At 39.2% G+C, this 19,673-nt stretch overlaps 1 protein-coding gene across 1 annotated transcript in view; it reads left to right on the forward strand.

Annotated features, from left to right (window-relative positions):
* Nucleotides 1–19,673, forward strand: part of TBC1D32 (TBC1 domain family member 32) — a 107,007-nt gene that overhangs the window by 12,762 nt on the left and 74,572 nt on the right. Inside the window, exons 11-20 of the mRNA XM_042457025.1 lie at nucleotides 756–815; nucleotides 1,691–1,790; nucleotides 3,032–3,169; nucleotides 3,909–3,998; nucleotides 4,272–4,414; nucleotides 7,304–7,434; nucleotides 12,396–12,597; nucleotides 14,178–14,260; nucleotides 17,227–17,365; nucleotides 17,994–18,081. Coding sequence (XP_042312959.1) covers nucleotides 756–815; nucleotides 1,691–1,790; nucleotides 3,032–3,169; nucleotides 3,909–3,998; nucleotides 4,272–4,414; nucleotides 7,304–7,434; nucleotides 12,396–12,597; nucleotides 14,178–14,260; nucleotides 17,227–17,365; nucleotides 17,994–18,081 — 1,174 coding nt within the window. The remainder of the gene's footprint in view (nucleotides 1–755; nucleotides 816–1,690; nucleotides 1,791–3,031; nucleotides 3,170–3,908; nucleotides 3,999–4,271; nucleotides 4,415–7,303; nucleotides 7,435–12,395; nucleotides 12,598–14,177; nucleotides 14,261–17,226; nucleotides 17,366–17,993; nucleotides 18,082–19,673) is intronic.

Genomic DNA, 19,673 nt, shown 5'->3' on the forward strand with positions numbered 1-19,673 from the left:
TGTCTCCAAGAATTGGATCATTACATTTACTAAACATGTAGATTGTCCCTTTATGAAAGTGATAAATTGACTGTACTGATTAGATGTCATATAGTTGTTTTTGTTTGAAGAGATAGGGGACTGTAGAGAGAAGGGCAGAATTAGTTTAAAAAAAATCCTCCTTCCTTGTTGGACCACTGGACCAAAATTTTCTTAAGTTGACGGAAGGAGTCTTTCCCACTATGAGAAGTTTTTTTTCTGTTTTAATCCAACCAAACATTTTCAGAATACTGTAGAGGGTTGGTTGAGTTTTCCTTAGCAATAACAAGAAATAGAAATGGAAGAAAATAGCAGCATAGAGATTTTTCTGAGAATTTGAACTATATTTGGAGTGCTCTTTTGCTTTTAAATTAGCAAAGTCTGGGCATGGCTTATTGTTAAACTGGATTCATTGTTAGGATTTTGTCTTTGTTATCATCGGAACACAAGTCTTAAGCTCAAATATTAAGGATTTCATAATGTAGAGTCTATGCAGTTGTGCAGTATATATTAGTCTAAGTTCCTCAAAGAAAATGACAGTTTTTTGTATTAAAATGGATCTTTTTTCTGATGGTGTATTGAAATAGAATAAAGAATTACACTAACACATCCCATCATTAGTTTATGTTATGCTTTTTAAATTTCTCTTATAATCATTAAAAACTTATGGGTAAGATTTTTCTTTGTTTTAAAAAAGTGAGTGTTGATGGTTCTGTGTTTTTGTTTTGTAATTTTAGCATGCTTATTACAGCAGAACGGTGGTGTTAAGGCTGCTTGAAAAGAAATATAAATCTTTGGTAAGTCTGGCTTTTAGATTAATTTTAGAATGTATTTATTCAGTTCTTGGGGACATTGCTTGCGGGGCTTTTTATTACTGATATTAATAAGGCTCAGAGTTAACTAAGAAACGAGAAACTAAGAATAAGTTGCAAAAAACTAGTATTCTTAATAGATTTTAGTACCAGTCTGTTCCTTAAAGACTATAAAGTGGTCCCTCTAGATTCGTGGGGGATACGTTTTGCAGATCTCCAAGTCCCATTGTCCCCAGTGGCATCATGGGACTTAACTATTTGTGAAATTCTCTCCCCTCCCTCCCTCCCATATCGAGATCTTCTTCCCAGCGCTGGGGACTTTAATTGGAGCCTGGGTCACTGGGGCTTGTAATCAGTCCCAGCAGCCATCAGGACTTTCTTTCCCAGTTCGGGACCCGACATGTTCATGCCCTACCGCCTCCACCGCAGCCAGTGGGCGCACAAAAGGTCAGTTGGCTGCAGCAAAGGAGGCGGGGTGTGTGCACACCAGGCCGTGAGTGTTGCTGGGAAAGAGAGTTCTGATGGCTGGCCCTGGCGGCCCAGGCTCCAATTAAAGTCCCCAACGACAGGAGGAAGATGCTGGTAAGGGAGGAGGGGAGGGAGCTACGGCCTTGGCCTTGCGCATGGCCGAAACCGCAAGTGTCAAGGCTGCGAATCTGGAAGGACCACTGTATAGTTCAACTTACTTCTTATGTACATTTCTCTCAATATACAATTTCCATTAAAGAGACAAAGCTGGTTTAGATTCAGATTTGATGAAGAGTTGAGTAAGGTGAAGCTTATTTCTTTATTGTAAACGTTATGTAAAAGACCAGTTATTTGATGTGAAGATTGTTATGGTTTGATGTTTTATTCTTCAGATTATTGCATCTGTTGAGCAGTGTGCTTCCTACTTGGAAGCTTGTGAATCAACAATTGATGAAACAGGCAGGTTTAATTCTTTCTCCGTTTCTCATAATGGTAAGTAGTGTTTCGATATCCCTTTGAAAACTCCCATTATTATTGACATATTGGCCCAGTACAGACCGTGGAAAAGGGGTGGTCCACAGCCACTCTTTTCCGCGGAGGATTGGGGTGAGTGCAGCCATACCAGCAGCCCAGAGGCCCCAATCCGGCCCTTTTCCAGGCCACTGAGAAGCGGCAAAATGCTGCTTCCCCATGGCCTGGAAAAAGAGTGTCCTTGGGGCTTCATGCCCTTGGACACCCTGGGAGCCAGAGACATGGGAAAAAGGGGGCCACTTGGCCCCTTTCTTCCTGGTGTCGTTCCCGCAGCCATTTTGTGGCTGTGGGAACAAGGCGCGCGCCCAGAAGGAGCTCCGTTTCGGAGCTCCTTCCTGCGCCACAGCCAGGCCGCCATAAGCAGCCTGGGGTAGCGCAAAGACATCACCCACGCCCCACACCATTTGGACACGGCGCATATGTGACATCATATGGTGGCGCCTGTGTATACAGGGCGCCGACTTTATAGCGCCACTGGCATGTGTTAGGGTTAGGGAGTGTGTACATGGTGCTTGCTCCCTAACCTTAATAGTGGCACTGGTACGCCACTTGTTGGTGGTCTGTACCACGCCATAAATACAACTGTTTGCACAGGCTTATTTAAATAGGAAATAGAATTCAACTCTAGTCATCACGCAGCTAGTCAGCAATTCTGATTGGGTAGTGCAGATGTGGGGTCCTCAATAGCCATGCAGCTATGCCTATCACCAGAGGCGAAATGTGCATGTCTCTTTCACAATATCATAGAGTATTAATTCCCCTTCTCCATGTAGGCCAAGGATTCCCAAACTTTAGACCTCCAGTTGTCTTGGACTTCCAACTCCCAGAAGCCCCAGTCAACTTGGCCAACAGTCATGAATCCTGGAAGCTGAAGACCAAAACATCTGGAGGATCAAAGTTTGGGAATCACTGCTGTAGGCCAAAGACATGACATGATCATTCATCCCATGATTTGAAAAGTTCAATGAGCAGTCTACTAGCAAGGACTGTTATATTACAAATCAATAGATTTATCAAGTTGTCTGTCTGGGTGGGTTTTTCAAAACCAGTTTCTTTAGGAGTTGCATTATATGTGCTATCTTTAGTGTAATATTTTTAAAAAATATTATTTTAGCTATTCTAGAAGTGATTTTTGGATTGTAATGTGCATGGGCTTAAGAAGGAAAAATAATTTTTTTACATTGGTTGTTTTGTCTTTTCAGCCAATAAACAGAAGAATTTCTACACTGGAAAAGAATTGCAATATATTTATTTTGTTCATTCCCTGAGCCTGTTAGGCAGATTGTTGATATATAAACAAGGCAGAAAACTGTTTCCTATTCAGCTGAAAAACAGAAAAGGTAAAGACATGTTCAAAACAATGGTGATGATAAAAAAAACATTTGAAAGATGTCAATCCATTTTATATTAGGACTGCTTTTATGAGGTTTTGCTTCTGTTCATACGCACAGAGAAATCAGTATAGAGAGAGGATTAGTGGTGGAGGACTGACAAGACTATAGCTATCCACAGGAGATAGAAAACAGGGTGGACATTTTGAGGGGACATTTACTGGAGGACCTGGATGCTTTGTTGCTTTTACTATAGATACAATATTGCTAATGTTCTGCATAGAAGGACTGACATGAAATCCCATCCTTTCACGAGGGAAAAAAAACAATTGCTTGTTACAAGTCTGTGGTGTTTCTTATGGGCAGTGGCAAAGATGAGATCTTAGTTTATTCAGGCTAACAAAGTGACCACTCCTGGATATGATGCTAAACTTTTTTTTTTAGTACTGTTTGCATAGAACACATTGAGCCTTGGGTTCTCACACCCCAAAACAAACAAATCCCTATGGTTAAATTATTTGCAGCTCTGAAAGCATCAACCTGACAAAACTTTTTTTTGATAGTACAGGAATAACTCTACAGTGATAATTACTTAATTGTGATTAAAGTAATGATTTCAGTCTATGAAGCTGTAGGAAGCAGGAAAGAAGTTACATCAGTTTACCATGAATATTTTCATAAATATTGTTTTTACTGTTGATGATTATGATATAAATAGCATGTATTTTCCCTATTCTGATTTTTATAGATCCAATGTCTCTGACGGACTTTGTCATACTGTTTACTCATCTTATCTATCGCTCCCCAACTTGCCCAAAGCCTCTTACTGTGCATTCAGGTAACATTGTCCTTTATATTTGCTCTATTCTTCATTGCTTCATGAACACATGGTTCTCCCCTTTCATGGTTATTCATTTGCTCTGTGTCAGTAAACAGTTAGATAATTATGTATATAATATGAAGACAGAATGTGTCTTGACATCTGGCTTGGATTTAAGGTAAGGGTTGATAAAGAGAAAGAAACGACCAGTTCTTTGTTTTCTTTTGTCCAGTTGCATCCCTCACACATTCACTGCTTTTTCTAAAAAATAAGTTTTTTTTAAATTTTCAGGCAATTACTCTCCTGCTGGCCTTATTACAGATGTGATAAGAATTCTTTGTGATCGCAAAGAATGCGCAACTGAATGTCTGTATACTAATGCAGTTATAGAAGCATTTCTTCGGCCAATACATGATTTACTGACTGGATCAGAGGTTTGTTGTACTTCCTTCAAGTAAATACAGATAAAATTTAGTGTAGATAACTATGTTTGCAATTACCTTATTACAACTGGGCAAATGATGTCCTTGCATATGGCTTGTAGTATAAAGCACTGAATGATTCAGGATGTACCGTATATACTCGACTATAAGTCGACCTCATGTATAAGTCGAGGGCAGGTTTGGGGGCCAGAATTATGGATTTTGATCTGACTCATGGATAGGTCGAGGGTAAAACTTAGCAGCATGTAACAAAGGATGTAAAGGATGAATCAAAGGAAAATGATGCTAAAGATCTTTAAAAATTTTAACAGCCATAATTCACCCTAAAGGCTGCACGGATGAAATAGTAACTAATGCTTCTTTTAGGTGCTCTGAGAAGATATTAAGCTCTCACCTTTCACCAGGGCATGGTTCCTTTTTTGATAAGAGTTAAAATTACAGTACTTACATTGACCCATGAATAAGTCAACCCAGGATTTTTGCATCAATTTTTTGACTAAAATTTATAGACTTATACATGAGTTTATATAGTACCTTTGAATTTGTAAAAAAGGACAGATGGAAATATGAGTTCTCATTCATGTACAGGTGGTAATCGCATGTTTTTCAGTTCATTTTGTTTGGTCTGGCTCTGCAACAATGCCTGATATATATGCATGGCTCCTAGTTCACTAAGGGATGAGGACAATGGATTCAGAATTTGAGAGTAGCCCACTGAGGAGTTGTTGTTGTTATTATTATCATTAAACTTTATTTATAAAGCACTGTAAATTTGCACAGTGCTGAGTTCAAAGGGGCTTATTTGCAAATAAGTAATTATGAGACTGGGGAACGCTTGCATTCTCAGGATGACACAGAGGAGCATTGTGTTAAAGCCCCCATGCCAACTGACAATGCAGGAGCCCACATTCTTTTTCAGTTTATTCTGTTAGGACTCATTCCCTTCCCAGCCAGTTTTTAATTCTGCATCTCAGCAGGATGTAAAATCCCTTCTCAGAGTAGTCAGAGAGTATTAGAGTGGAATTTGGGGAAAACAAATTGAGACCTGGGAATTAAATACAATAAGCAGGGAAATAAATTTTGTCTAATAGTGGCCAAGTTGTGGAGGAGAACCTACAGGGCAGTAAATGAGAGCTAGCAGAGAAATGCTACTCAGTGTCTCTGCGGGGGAGAAAGCTCCAGAAGGGAAAAATGATTTTAAAAAATGTTTTTAATATCAAGTGAGAATGAATTGGAGGAGATTTGAATAAAGGAGGAAGACATGTACCTCAGAATGTGACTGGGATAGGAAAAGTGTGGCCATGGACAACATGTGCCTCTACCCCCTTCTTTGTATCCTTTTTGATCCCCCTTCCTGGCTCCAACACCACAAGGCTATTAATATTTGGTGCAGAAGTAAAAAATCCATTTAATTGACCTCTGATTCTACCAGAATTTGGTGGCTTGCTTTTAATACCTTTCTTTCCCACTCTACCACAATAGCAAAAATTTTTCCTAACTGTTTGAAAACCCTGAAAATAGAAATTGAAAGTGCCTTCAAATCATTTCAAGATTACATTTGGCTGAAAATTAAGCGTTGTGGTCTGTGCACTTGCATATATATTTTAACATCTGTATAATTAAATGGCTCCCATGCCTACAGGCTACAGTTGCCAATAGTTTGCTCATAATTGTCGTGACTTTCCAGGGGGGAAAAACACTTAGGGAGCTGGGATTAACTGTTTCATGAATTTCTTGCAAGAATTCGCAATCATGCACAGTGATCAAAGTAGACCATTTTTTAAAAAGTTGTACAGTGCAAAGTGAAGGTCTGGATCCCGGCCTTCCTTTTGGCTAGCTGATGTCTGCCTCCTTTTCACAGAATTGAATTGGATCCATCAGAGACTTTGGTTCTTTGTGAAGAATGCAATTTGCATGGAAAAAGCTTTTTTTTTTTTGCTGATTCCACTTCCATTTTTAACTCGCAACATTGTTGCAGAAGATTCCTCAACCTGCTGGAACAGATTTTGGAGGAATACAAGAGGCTTCCAGACAGAAAAAGAATCAGCAAAAACTCCTCCTGTGTCACATTTGGGAGAGTCTAATATATTGATTTTAGAACAGATTCTGAAGGAAAATATAGTCAACTTAGGTAGCAACATTTGAGGAAGTGGAAAAAATAAGGAGTATAATTACATTGGGATTTGACTGTCTTAAAAGTGAGTCCCATCTGTTTGAATTTTTGTTTTACATTTGCAATTTTGTAAAATATTCTCACAATTCTAGTTTCTTCTGCTGTGTTTTTCTTCTTCTGTTAATATATGGATTAATCATTGAAATAGGTTTAAATACATGACATAGGTGGGATACAGACTGCCCAAAAAGGGCGGTCTCCCGCCACCCTGGTTTGCTCCGCGAGGGAGCCGCAGCGGACAAATCGCGCGGCTCCGTCACGGAGCAAAAAGAACCCTCAAACAGCGGGTTTTTCTTGTGGTGCCTTTGTGATGCCACAAGGCACCAGTGGCGCACTTGTGGTGTCACAAAGGCGCTGGGACGTGCGGACGCTATGTGTCCATCACGTCAAAATGGTGGCTATGTATGTACAGGGTGCCACCATTTTGATGCCCTCGTCACGTGCGAGGGGCGAATCACGTCTGGAAGCGCCGCCCCTTGCACGTAACTATGGCGCCCCGTAGGGCCTGTCTGTACAACGCCAAAGATCCCATTTAGTTAGTAGGACATTGTGACTGTCCAGCAAGCTAAACTGCTCCGTTGACCTAATATGGATTACAGTATAGGAATTCCAGAATTAATCTTGTTACATTGATTCATTGTTACATAAAGCCTGTAAATGATGGGATTACAAAACATTTATCTTCAATTTTTTAAAACTATCTACAGGTACATCTGAATTTTTCAGAAACCACCCTGATACATATAGCAGATATTTTAGCAAGAATTGCTGCTGTAGATGATGGACTTTCACTGCTTCTTTATGGAGGAGAGAATCCCTCTACTGTGGAGGTTACCAGGTAAGAAAATTCCTTTTTAAACACTGAAAACTAATCTGTGTTGGCTTTCATTTCACTGAAAAGTTATCAAAGAACTTGTGTCTGGGATTGCAAATTAAATACTGTATCTTGCAAATATGGATGAGGGAAAATTTTGTTTTGTCTTAGTTATTAAATGAACTGATCCAATTTGTGCTAGTATGCAGATCAGAACACAACTATTTTTCAGATTGCTGAGTTCAGGAAATTCTGTGATACTGTTCTTTTCTTGAAATGTTCTGTGTAGTTAGAGAAAGAAAATTGAGTAAGAAAATGTGAATTTTGGTGCATTAATAAAATTGCAGTACTGTATATGGAATGGATATATATTGGATACATGCAAAAACTAAAATGGACAGATACTGATATGCTTATTACCGGTCTATTCTGAAATTTCCCCTAATTGCATACTGTGTTCATGTCATTGTAGATAGAAAGTGTGAAAGTGAGACTCACCCAACCAATTACTTTTCTCTGATGGCCAAACTATGGGTCTTTTTGATCCCACCACTGCCACCAATATGTCATAGGGTGATAACTATCCAATCATTTTGCCACCTAATTTGTGACGTGACACTCAAACCCAGTACTCACCTCTAATGCCACCTACACTAGATCTCTCTCTAGATGCCAGCCCTCTGGGTTATTAAAATTTCAACAGCTTGACACCAATTGTTAATTGATAATTACACACCCGCTCTCTGATGTGTCCCAACTAATAAAAGTCTTTTCTCTCTCTTATTAGCATTTTGAATATGTTTCTTTAACCACTTCAGACAACTGCTTGTTGAACAAATGGAAGTGCTTTATTTGCAAATCAGACTGAATACAATATCTTTCTTAGTGGATGGCATTCAAGATGGATACAATGTATAAATATTTTCATAGTTACATGGTTTAACAATTTCTTTTGCTTAGCTTTGTAATTGTTTTTTTATAGCCTTATAAATGTTCCTTTACAGTCAAAGTTCTCACTGAACATTTATCTGTCTTCTGTATCTTTTAACCCTTCTGGTTATCTGTGACTCCACTAGTCACCAATCACTATATCTCCCAAAGGATATTGTCACAACAATTTAATTAAGAATTTTCTCGTCTCTATCTTGGGTACCTAAAAACCCTTTCCATCTGCCTTACACAGAAGCCTATCCTAGGCGCTGTACATACCGGCGGATATGGTGCCCCCGTCACATGCTAGGATTTGGCCGAGGGCGCACCGCTCATATTGGCCTCATCCCTAGCACATGACGGGGGCGTCAAAATGGCGGCACCCTATACACATGGGTGCCACCATTTTGATGCGACGGACGCTTAGTGTCCGCACATCCCGGCGCGTTTATGACGCCGCAAGTGCGCCATTGGCGCATTGCGGCATCACAAATGCACTGCATTAAGAACCCGCTTTTTAAGGGTTCTTTTTGCTCTGTAGGGAAGCCCCATAGTCTGGAGGCTGTGGTTTCCCCGCGGAGCAAACCAGGGAGGTGGGAGACCGCCTTTTTTGAGCGGTCCGTATCCCACCCTAGCCTCAGTGGCTCTTAACCCCTCAGGGTACAATAAACATCTCTCTCTTGAATACATGAACCCCCTTCTAACTGCACCTCATAGCAATGTCCCTCAGCCTTCTCAGCTCCTAAACCCCTCAGAGTAAAATAAAACTCTCTTAACTAACTCCAAACACTGCTCTGTCCCTCTATTTGTACTCGCTTTTGGGAGCAGCCCCCACCTTTTCTAGCTTAACTCTCATTGGCTGTTCCCTACATTCTAATCTGCCTGTGTTCTCTCCACCGAAAAATACACATGCACTTGGCAAAACAAAACAAGAAACCAGGTCCCATGCATTATTTGAAATAGTACTTAGGTTTTTGTGGTCAAATTATTTCACTGGTCACAATTCACTTTTGTTAATTGGTGTATGACAGCAGTTGGAGGCAGTTATGAGCAATAGTTAATTGTTATGTGTATGAACCTCACTCTGTTTTAGGCTTCCCCCCTTCACTTGTCATAGTCAGAGGAAACAGACAGAAGCTTTTGCTTAAGTGCATTCTGAGCTGTAGTTAGTCTTAGCTATTATTTACTCAAAGAAACCAAATTCAGTAATGGGGAAAATTCATGCTGTCACCTGAAATACATGTTTGCATTTCCTGAAACCCTTACCAGTCCTTCTGGGCAATCTTTGCCCCATACCAGTACATATCCCCTAAACCTTCCAAAGCACTATGCAAGCTTTTTCATGAAGCCATTGTGATACCTACTTGCCCACCTTTGTCCTCAGAAGAGGCTATGTAGATTAGTGTCTGCATGGTATGTAGTGAATTTATGAATATAGTTGCCTGTATGGTCGGGAATCTGTAGATGGCATCCTGAAACAAAATTTTGCACTATACAGTGCTTCTTTGAGGGTCTGAGCCATGCCGCTCCAGTCTCTGGGCTACTGTTAATTTTTCCCCTCCAAGAATTAGTCAGCATTCTGTCCTAATGAATACACTTAGGCCTCCTTTCCCATTTATAAGATTTCTTCTCCCTCTCCCGCCGCCCTCATTGTATCTCTGTGGTGGAAACACTTGTTCCCCTCTGATGTCTAAGAATAGCTCTCTCTTCTGTCACTGAGATGTTTAAAAGTAGCTTCCTAAATAAAAAAAAGTGTCTTATCCACTTAAGGGGGTCATAGAATTTTAGAGTTGGATACGACCACAAGGGCCTTCTAGTGGAACCCAAGAATACACAATTAAAGAACTCCTGAAAGATGTCATAAAATCATAGAATCATAGAGTTGGAAGAGACCACAGGGATCATCCAGTCCAACACCCTTCCATGCAGGAACTCTCAATCAAAGCATCCCTGACAGATGGATAGTCATCAAGCATCTGTTTAAAGACCTCCAGGGAAGGAGACTCCACCACCTTCTGAGGGAGTGTGTTCCACTGTCGAACAGCCCTTACTGTCAGGAAGTTCCTCCTAATGTTGAGGTGGAATCTCTTTTCATGTAGCTTGCATCCATTGTTCCGGGTCCTGTTCTCTGGAGCAGCAGAAAACAAGCTTATTCCCTCCTCAATATGACATCCCTTCAAATATTTAAACAGGGCTATCATATCACCTCTTAATCTTCTCCAGGCTAATTATCCCCAGCTCCCTAAGTCGTTCCTAATAGGGCATGGTTTCCAGGCCCTTCACCATTTTAGTCACCTTCCTTTGGACATGCTCCACTTTCTCAACATTCTTTTTGAATTGTGGTGCCCAGAACTGGACGCAGTATACTAGGTGGGGCCTGACCAAAGCAGAATAGAGTGGCACTATTACTTCCCTTGATCTAGACACTATACTTCTGTTGATGCAGCCTAAAATTGCATTGGCCTTTTTAGCTGCCGCATCACACTGTTGACTCATGTTCAACTTGTGGTCTACTTGGACTTCTAGATCCCTTTCAAGCATAGTCTTGTAAGCCAGATGTCTCCCATCCTATAACTGTGCATTTCATTTTCCCGCCCTTACATTTCTCCGTGTTGAATTTCATTTTGTTAGCTTTGGCCCAGCTTTCTAGTCTATTCAGATCATTTTGAATTTTAATCCTGTCCTCTGGGGTATTTGCTACTCCTCCTAATTTGGTGTCATCTGCAAATTTGATAAGTATGCCCTCAAACCTGTCATCCAAGTCATTGATAAAGATATCCATCCAAGAAAGATTGTTCTTTCTACTTTTCCCCCTCTATTTATGACTTTTCCTCTTTTTCCAGCCATGATATTGAATTGCTTTGTGCCTGTTTGTGTGTAAGCAGAAGAGGGGTGCACTTTCTTTTTTATTTTCCTAAATTTGTGTTACACATCTGCAAACCTCAGGGTTACTTTGAGTGTACACATCTCTCTCTCTCTCCTTTGCATAGTTCATGCTGTTTGGGTTGCTCGTCCATATTTTTGAGGAATGCACATTGGTATTGGAAGAAATAATTTCCACTAACCAAAAAAAACGCTGAGAGAGGGAAAATATGTACCTCTCTGAAGATCATCCTAATATTTATTGACATATATCCTATATACCATCTCTTAGCTCTCTTAATATAAAAGAGGAGTTGCAGAAATGAATGCAGTTTCTAACGCTTCAACTATTTTGGAACCTGGTATAAATGAACAGCTCTCTGACCTACAGCTTGATGCAGATTGCATGTATGCACATTCCTTTCTCACTGCAAAGGGAACATTATGCTGCACACAAATTAATATCCTACATGCATTAGTGAGTTTGCTAAAGCTAATTAACATGCTTCATGGTATATATGTATGTAGTTTTGGATAATTAAAATTCTTTGCCAGTGTCTTCTATAAAATAAAAAACACCCTAAAGCTAGACTCTCTTGAAAGATATGAGCACTATCATCTATAAAGAGGCAAATTGCATATTACATTAATTGTGCTTTTTAAAATAATATGCTCAGAAAATGCCACATCTCTCGGTCAATAGCCATTGTTGATTGGGAGGGTAGGGTCTGATCTGGAATACAGTCCTGCTGCAATAGCAGCTTGAAGAAGCAGAGTTTGTCAGAAAGATGGCTATGGAGGAGACTTAAATTTTAATCTGCTAATCGTGTGGGTACAATCCAGGGTTTCCCTTGTTGCTGCATTTTGTTAAGGAAGAGTCCTGCTAGATCCCAAGCATGCCACTTGAAAACCAAGATGAGCAACATATAGCTTAGCTTTGGATTCCCTGCCTAAATAAACAGGTTAATAAATTATCTGTGGGAAACAGGGAAAGTTTTCTTTTATTTGTTTTGCTAGAGCTTTGTTCTTACAAATTTGAGGAGATGCTATCGGCAGAGGACATATGTCAATAAGTCTCAGCATGCTGTATGAGCAGAAGATATATTAAAATTTCAATTAATGAGAATGCCTCTTTAGAGCTGTTCGGCCAAGTCAATAAAACATCATTTTTTGAATTGTTGCAATTTTTGTAGCCATAGGGGTGCACATACAATCGTTCAGTTTACAAAGAAGCTACTTGATGAAGACATTTCTGTTTTGTCTGGTTCTGAGATGTTTCCAGTCCTCAAAGGTGCTTTCATCTTTGTGTGCCGCCAGATGTACAGTACCTGCGAAGGCTTAGAGGTGTTGCTACCTTATCATTTACATCATTCTATTGCTGAGGCTTGGAAAAAGGTACTCCCACCCTTACTATGCTAAATTCCGTACATAAAAATTATATCAGGGATATGTATGCACCTATATATATGGCATTTTTTGTATTTGTATAAAGTTGTGGTATATGGTTTACAGTAGAAGTGGCACATTACATGTGTGCTGACATTTTAATAAGGCAAAGTTCATATACAGCTGTGAAGCTTCTAATTTACATAATGTGTGAAAGGACCCTGAATAGATGTTGGAAGCTTGCAAGAATGTACACAGTTGGTAGATAGATGATTATTAGTTTTCATTAATCATTAAAGTCCATTGCTGCATGCCTTCTGTGTTGTTCCAAAATGCCCTGGTGGCGCAGTGATTAAATACCAGTACTGCAGCCACAATGTTGTGAGTTTGATCCTAAGGGTCCAAGGTTGAGTCAGCCCACCATCCTTTCGTGCGTCGCTAAAATGAGCACCCAGCTTGTTGGGGGCAGTTGGCTTACAATGTGAAGTCGAAGGCTTTCATGACCAGCATATATAGTTTTTTGGTAGTTTTTTTCAGCTATGTGTCTGTGTTCTGGAAGAGTTTACTCCTGACATTTTGCCAGCATCTGTGGCTGGCATCTTCAGAGAATGCTGCCACGGAAGTGAGTGGATCTCTATACCTTGTGACCCTTGGTTGAGAAGAAGTGATTTACATGTTAATCTCTGTGTTGGTCTGTTGTTGAATGGCAAGGGCTCAGGGTATCCCACTGGAAGTAGCTTGTGGTGAAGCAATGTTTTAACAAGTCTGTGATGTCTTCCAGAAAAAATTGTCAGATGAGTGCCATCGTATCCATTACGGAGACTGGTGAACAAGGAGACCACATCAAAGCTGATTAGTATGTCTCCGGATTTGAGTTGGAGGTTGTTGAAAATTTGACAACTTCAGCAGGAAAAAAGAAACCCTTAAAGTTTGGCTACCAGTCCTGAAAAATACCAAAATCAAGACCCAGACATGCAAATGAAAACCACCCAGGGTCAGGGGTTTTCCCAGCAGACAATGAATCACTAGTTACAGTGGACCCTTGTTATACGCTGAGGTTTGGTTCCAAGATCCCCCATGTATAACAAAATCCGTGTATGCTCAAGTCCCATTAAACATAATGACATAGCAAAATGGTGTCCCTTATAAAAAATGGAAAATCAAGGTAAATTTATACTTTTTTGGAACATTTTCAAACCATGGATGCTTGAATCCGTGTATAAAAAATCAGTGTATAGGAAGGGCCAACTGTAAATAGATGCCAGCCACAGATGCTGACAAAATGTCAGGAATAAACACTTCCAGAACACGGCCACATAGCCTGAAAAACTCGCAAAAAAAGTTGGCTTACAGACTGTAAACTGCTTAGAGACTGCTGAGTTCACTATGAAGTGGTATAGAAATGTAAATTCTATTTCTATTGTTCTTGATCTTAGTTCCCTGTTCAGCAAGTAACTTTGCAAGCCTACAATAAACTCTATCCTAAAACCTAACCAGATGGTAGTTTATTATTGATTATTGGAATTACTAATACTTTACTGAGATTGTGATTAGTCTAAATTTCTGCCTTTTGTTTTTCATTTTGACAGACGAGTTTGCTTTCAGAGAGAATTCCTACTCCTATAACTGGGGCAGACTGTGCTACATCAGTCAGCCAAGAATCACAGAACTTGTGAGAACTTCCTTTATATTCCTATATCTATATATAACATATGTATTTAATTACAGAAACACAGGAAATAGGTAACATTTAAAAACTAATAATTATTATTGATAAAGCTTTTATTGTTGTTATTGCAAATGGGGGTCTGCAATATACTACTACTTGGATTAGTACAAGAGTGGGAATTGGGTGGCCCATCAGGTGGTATTGCACTACAGCTCTCAGCCATGTCCCACATTTGGAGGGTTACACAGTTCCCACCTTTGGAATAGTAGAACAGTTTAATGTCCCAAACAACCCTTCCATTCTATCTTTCTTTAATTTCCCCATATTTTCTTTTATTTTACCTTCTTTGTTCCCTGTGATCTCCTATTTCTCCTTTGTAATGCTTTTCTTTTGCTGTTTCTTGTTGTGCTGTCTCTGTATCTTTCCTGTTGTTTTTGCTCTTGCACTATCATTTTCTTTCAATTTTTTCTGCTTCTGTCTACTTCCCTGGGGCCTTCTTTGTGTGTGGGTGATGAGGTTTTGGCTTCATAGCTATCAGCATTCAGAGATAGCTGTCACTGAATGCTGACATCACTGTTATGATGATGATTTATTTTATTATTACAGTGGTACCCCAGGATACGAATTGATCGCGTTACGAAATTTCCGGGGTACGAAAAAGTTAGCTTGGAAAAAACTGTTCCGGGTAACGAAAGATTTTTCGGGTTACGAAATTTTTTTCGGTGTGTTTCAGCGCTTTTTGGCACGAAATTTAAAAGCCGTGGCTTTCCAGCGCTATCGGAAAGCCTTTTTTCGGGTTGCGAAATCTTTCGGGTTACGAACGGCGCCGCGGAACGAATTAAATTCGTAACCCGGGGTACCACTGTACTGAGGCTTCAGTATGAATTTCAGGTGTCAACATAGGGATCTATACACTTTCCCCCCATGTTCCTTGTCTGAAAATGGCACTTGTTATACGTTGTGTCTCCCTTATCAGAAATGCTAGGGTCCAGGAATTATTTTGTATTTGAAATACCTGTATTTGCATATATGTACATAATGAAATACCTTGGAATTTGTTCCCAAGGCTAAACACTACAGTTATTTATGTTTAATATATACCTGATACACATAGCCTGAAGGTCATTTTATTCAATATTTTAATAAATTTGTGTGTGAAACAAAATTGGTATACACTGAACCATCAGAAAGCAAAGATGTCACTATGTCAGCCACTCATTAAAAATATTTGTTTTGTGTAGTATTTCAGAATTCTAGATGAGGGTGACTGAACCTGTACTTTTTTTCCAAAGTGACATGTAACATATAGATTAAACAGGTTATACAGTCTACTTAATTTTCATAAAATTCACAATGACATGAATTTTCATTCATGTCATTATTTCATGTAAGATACTGTGGCTAAGGCAATGAAGACATTACAGCTTATTCTCTCCCTCTCTCTCTATCTGTCTCACACATGCACGCACACAGACCGGAAGAGACAGAGAGAGAGAGAAGTAGTGAGAGGAACTTTGAGTGCCCTCCCCACCCATATGTAATTAAATCATTTTAGCAACCATTTTTCTTTTTCATTTTTGTACTGTCAGCATTTGCTGACAAAACGAGGTAAGCAATTTGACATCAGGCTGCAGAACAACAGGCAGTTTGCTTTTAATACCTTGTTTAGAATTATTTTTTCTAAGAAGAAATATAGATCACCATTTACAGATAATGTTTTTAAATTATGGAGTATGTAAGTCTGTGTTTAATATCTTTAAATATATACAAAAATAAATTAAATGATTTGATTAAAAACTGAAGCATCAGTTTTTCTAACACACATAACATTTCGATCATCTGCAGGCTTACAATATTTTAATGTTGAAATTCTTCAGTATCTTTGTCACATCAACACCTCAAAATGAGAAAAAAAAAGATCTTTTAAATTTTAAATATATTCATTATGGTACAACATAAAGTGCAGATCAGTGTTGTGGTTACCCTCATTCTTACCATGAAATAAACATATTATTTTAAGATATTACTACTTGAGAGAATTCATTCATTTATTTCTAATAAAGAATGTAGTAATCATCCCCTAATATTTCATATATCTTACTGAATACTGGTGGGTTGTACACTAAGTGTTTGCAAATTTTGTGGATTTTGAATTTTAACTTATAGATTAACTTTGTAACTTAATTCAAGTATAACACCTGCCAGCATGCCAATATCATAGTATTAACTGACCCACTTAAAACCACCCTAATTGAAATAATGGTCCATACAGTTTATGTTTCAATAATGCCATTGCACAATGTAACAATTTAATTGTAGAGATCTATATCTGATATTTTCAAAATGGTTTCAGTAAACCTTAAGTTGGTTTTCATATCTTTTTTCTCCTACCTAATTTGCTTTATTATCTTTATGTCCTCCGGCAGTAGAGGTGAACAAAACATAGTACATTGGCAGAATCACTGGGTTAAAGTTGTCCCCTTTATGTGTTTCTGTGTCAGGTAGGAGAAACATTCAAACATGTAAACTCTAGTCTTGCAGTGTTGTATGCAAACTCTCTTTTTTAAAGGTTTGTTATCTCATCACAAAGACATGGAGTATTCTGTGGCCTATCTGCTAAAGAGAAGTGAACTTCTAGCATAGTTAATAGCTAAATATGCTGCATCTAGGAACTTTAGACCTTCAGCGGAAGACAGCTACACTTTAGATAGAATATAGATATACAGATCATTTTCTAAATTAGTTAATTGCAGCCAGGTGGTAAATTGGACAGCATAGACAATACTGAACAGACTTTATATCCTTGTACAATATCATATGTCTTTGATACAATAAAGGAATCTTACTAGTGGGAGGAGAAAAACAAACAAACAATGAATCTTAAGATGCCTTCTCATTTTCACTTGTAGTGGGTTACTATTTTTATTTTGTTGATTCTCAACATTGGTTTATGTGGTTATCTTTTCCAGTATTGCATTGGAAGAGACACTGTTGGATGATTTGCTAAATTTTGCTGCAACACCTAAAGGACTTTTGCTGCTTCAGAATACAGGAACAGTCAATGAATGTGTGACATATATGTTTAACAGTTTCACAAAAAATCTCCAGGTAGATATAATAATCTGTTAATTTGAATATTAGTTCAGAAAACATTATTTTTAGTACCATATTTTCCGGTGTATAAGACAACATTTTGACCCAATAAAATTGGGTCAAAAGTCGGGGGTCATCTTGTACACCGGATTGAGCCCGGCAGCCCCATGGCGGGGCGCACATGCTCTCGGGGCCGCCGACTTCTCAGGCCTCCGGAGGCCTGGGGAGCCGGCAGCCCCAGAGCGCATGTGCCAGCTTCTAAGGGGCCTCCAGATGCCCCTTGAAGCCGGTGCGCGTGTGCATGGCCGGCTGCTGCGCTACTCAGGAGGAGGGTAGCTTTATACGGTGAGTATATGCTAAACTCTATATTTTGATTTAAAAAGTTGGGGGTCGTCTTATACGCCCGATTGTCTTATACACCGGAAAATACGGTACTTGCATTGTCTGAAAATATTTATTATCTACACCACAATGTAGTATATAGAGATTAGTAAATTCTAATACTATATTTGATTATAGATCTAGTTGATTTGAATGCAAACTGGATGTGCTATTTAAGACAGCTGCTGTTAAATTTTTGTAAATCATGATCCTCTTGTTTATCTAATCCACAATTTACTGTTGGTTATAATGTTTATACCAGGTCAATGGATGTGAAAAGTTTGGTTATGGCGCAATTGTTTCACAAGTGTCTGCAACCGCTCCAGGTGCTATAGCTCTACAGAGTTCAGGTAGTCTTTGTTTGTTGGTTCATCTTATTGTAAATGATTATAAATGAGACTAAAAATAGAAGTTGGACTTTTATCCCCACAGCTCTCCATTTGCACATTTTGTTTTCTCTGTGTTTATTGCATTGTCTCATCTTTATTTTTGTTCTACTCATGGGGGCAACTCACACATAATGCCAAATCATAATTCTATATTGGTTCCTGAACCTACAACTTTCACTTTTTCTTCCTCTATCTTTCCATAACTTACTTCTCTCCTTATGAAGCACAAATCCCTTCCTCCTTTCCTGGCTTTCAAGAAATCATAATTTGTTTAGATAATGGAAAGAATTATCATAAGAAAGGAGTGAGTGCATAAGCCCAAGGGCCAAAGAAAACGCATGTCAAACAATAATTTGCTGTTAACTCTGAGTTACCTCTTTGCATTTTTACAGTTTATACAGTGTTGTACTGTGAGAACAAAGAGAGTTGGAAGAAGAATTCATAGATATGTGTTTTATCTAATTGGTTATACTTTCTTTTACAGAACTTAGTATAACAGAGTATTCCTTAGCATGTAGCAAGGTGTGAGAACTAGGCCACAGCATATATGCCATGGTAGTACAGGCCCTTTGCTTCCTGCGAATGTCCAAATGCCACAGCATTGCATACATGCTGTTACTGTGTCAGGACAGGATTTACAGTTGCCCCTCCTTTGTCATTCCAGACCCCCTCACAAAAATAGAGTTTCGCCTATATTCAATCCCCATTGGCTTGAATATAAGCACGGGCGCACAGGCACGCACCTCATTCATTCTCCCTCCATTCGTCCCTCATGCATAAGTGAGGGATGCAAATCCGAAGATGGCGAGAATGGAGGGAGGACTGTACTGGGTTTGCTGCATGTACAGTGGACCCTTGTTATACACTGGGGTTTGGTTCCAAGATCTCCCATGGTGTCCCTTATAAAAAATGGAAAATCAAGGTTTGATATTTGAAATTTATACTTTTTTTGAACATTTTCAAACCATGGGTGCTTGAATCCGTGTATAAGAAATCCGTGTATAAGAAGGGACAACTGTATAGTAGGACCTCAGTATCCACGAACTTGCCATCCATGGATTTAAGCATCTGAGGATGGTTTCTCACTTGTTATCCCCAATGGTGGTGCATACACGTAGCCACACTGCCATTAAGGACAGCCTCCATTTTCCCCAGTAGCAGTGTATGCGTATGGCCACGCCACCATTGGGGGCAACTGGGATTTCACTTGAAGTCTCATTGTCACTAATGGTTTTGTGGCTGCATGCACATGCTACCATTGGAGACAGTGGAGGCTTAACTGAAGTCTTGTTGTCCTGAATTGTGGTGCAGCCATCTACACGTGCTGACATTGGGGAGAACGGAACTTGAAGTCCCATAGATTTTGGTATCTGCGGGAATGGATTCCCCGCAGATACCAAGATTTCATTGTACTTGTTTCCAAACACCAACTGTATTTATTTCCAAATGCCAACAGTGTAGGATGTACTAACTGTTGTTGTTTCTTAAACTTTTGATTAGCCATCTTGGGAAGACAGAAATTTAAATAATTATATGTTGCATCAATTTGAGCA

Source organism: Sceloporus undulatus, chromosome 1, assembly GCF_019175285.1.
Source record: "Sceloporus undulatus isolate JIND9_A2432 ecotype Alabama chromosome 1, SceUnd_v1.1, whole genome shotgun sequence".
In the NCBI taxonomy this organism is placed as follows: domain Eukaryota; kingdom Metazoa; phylum Chordata; class Lepidosauria; order Squamata; family Phrynosomatidae; genus Sceloporus; species Sceloporus undulatus.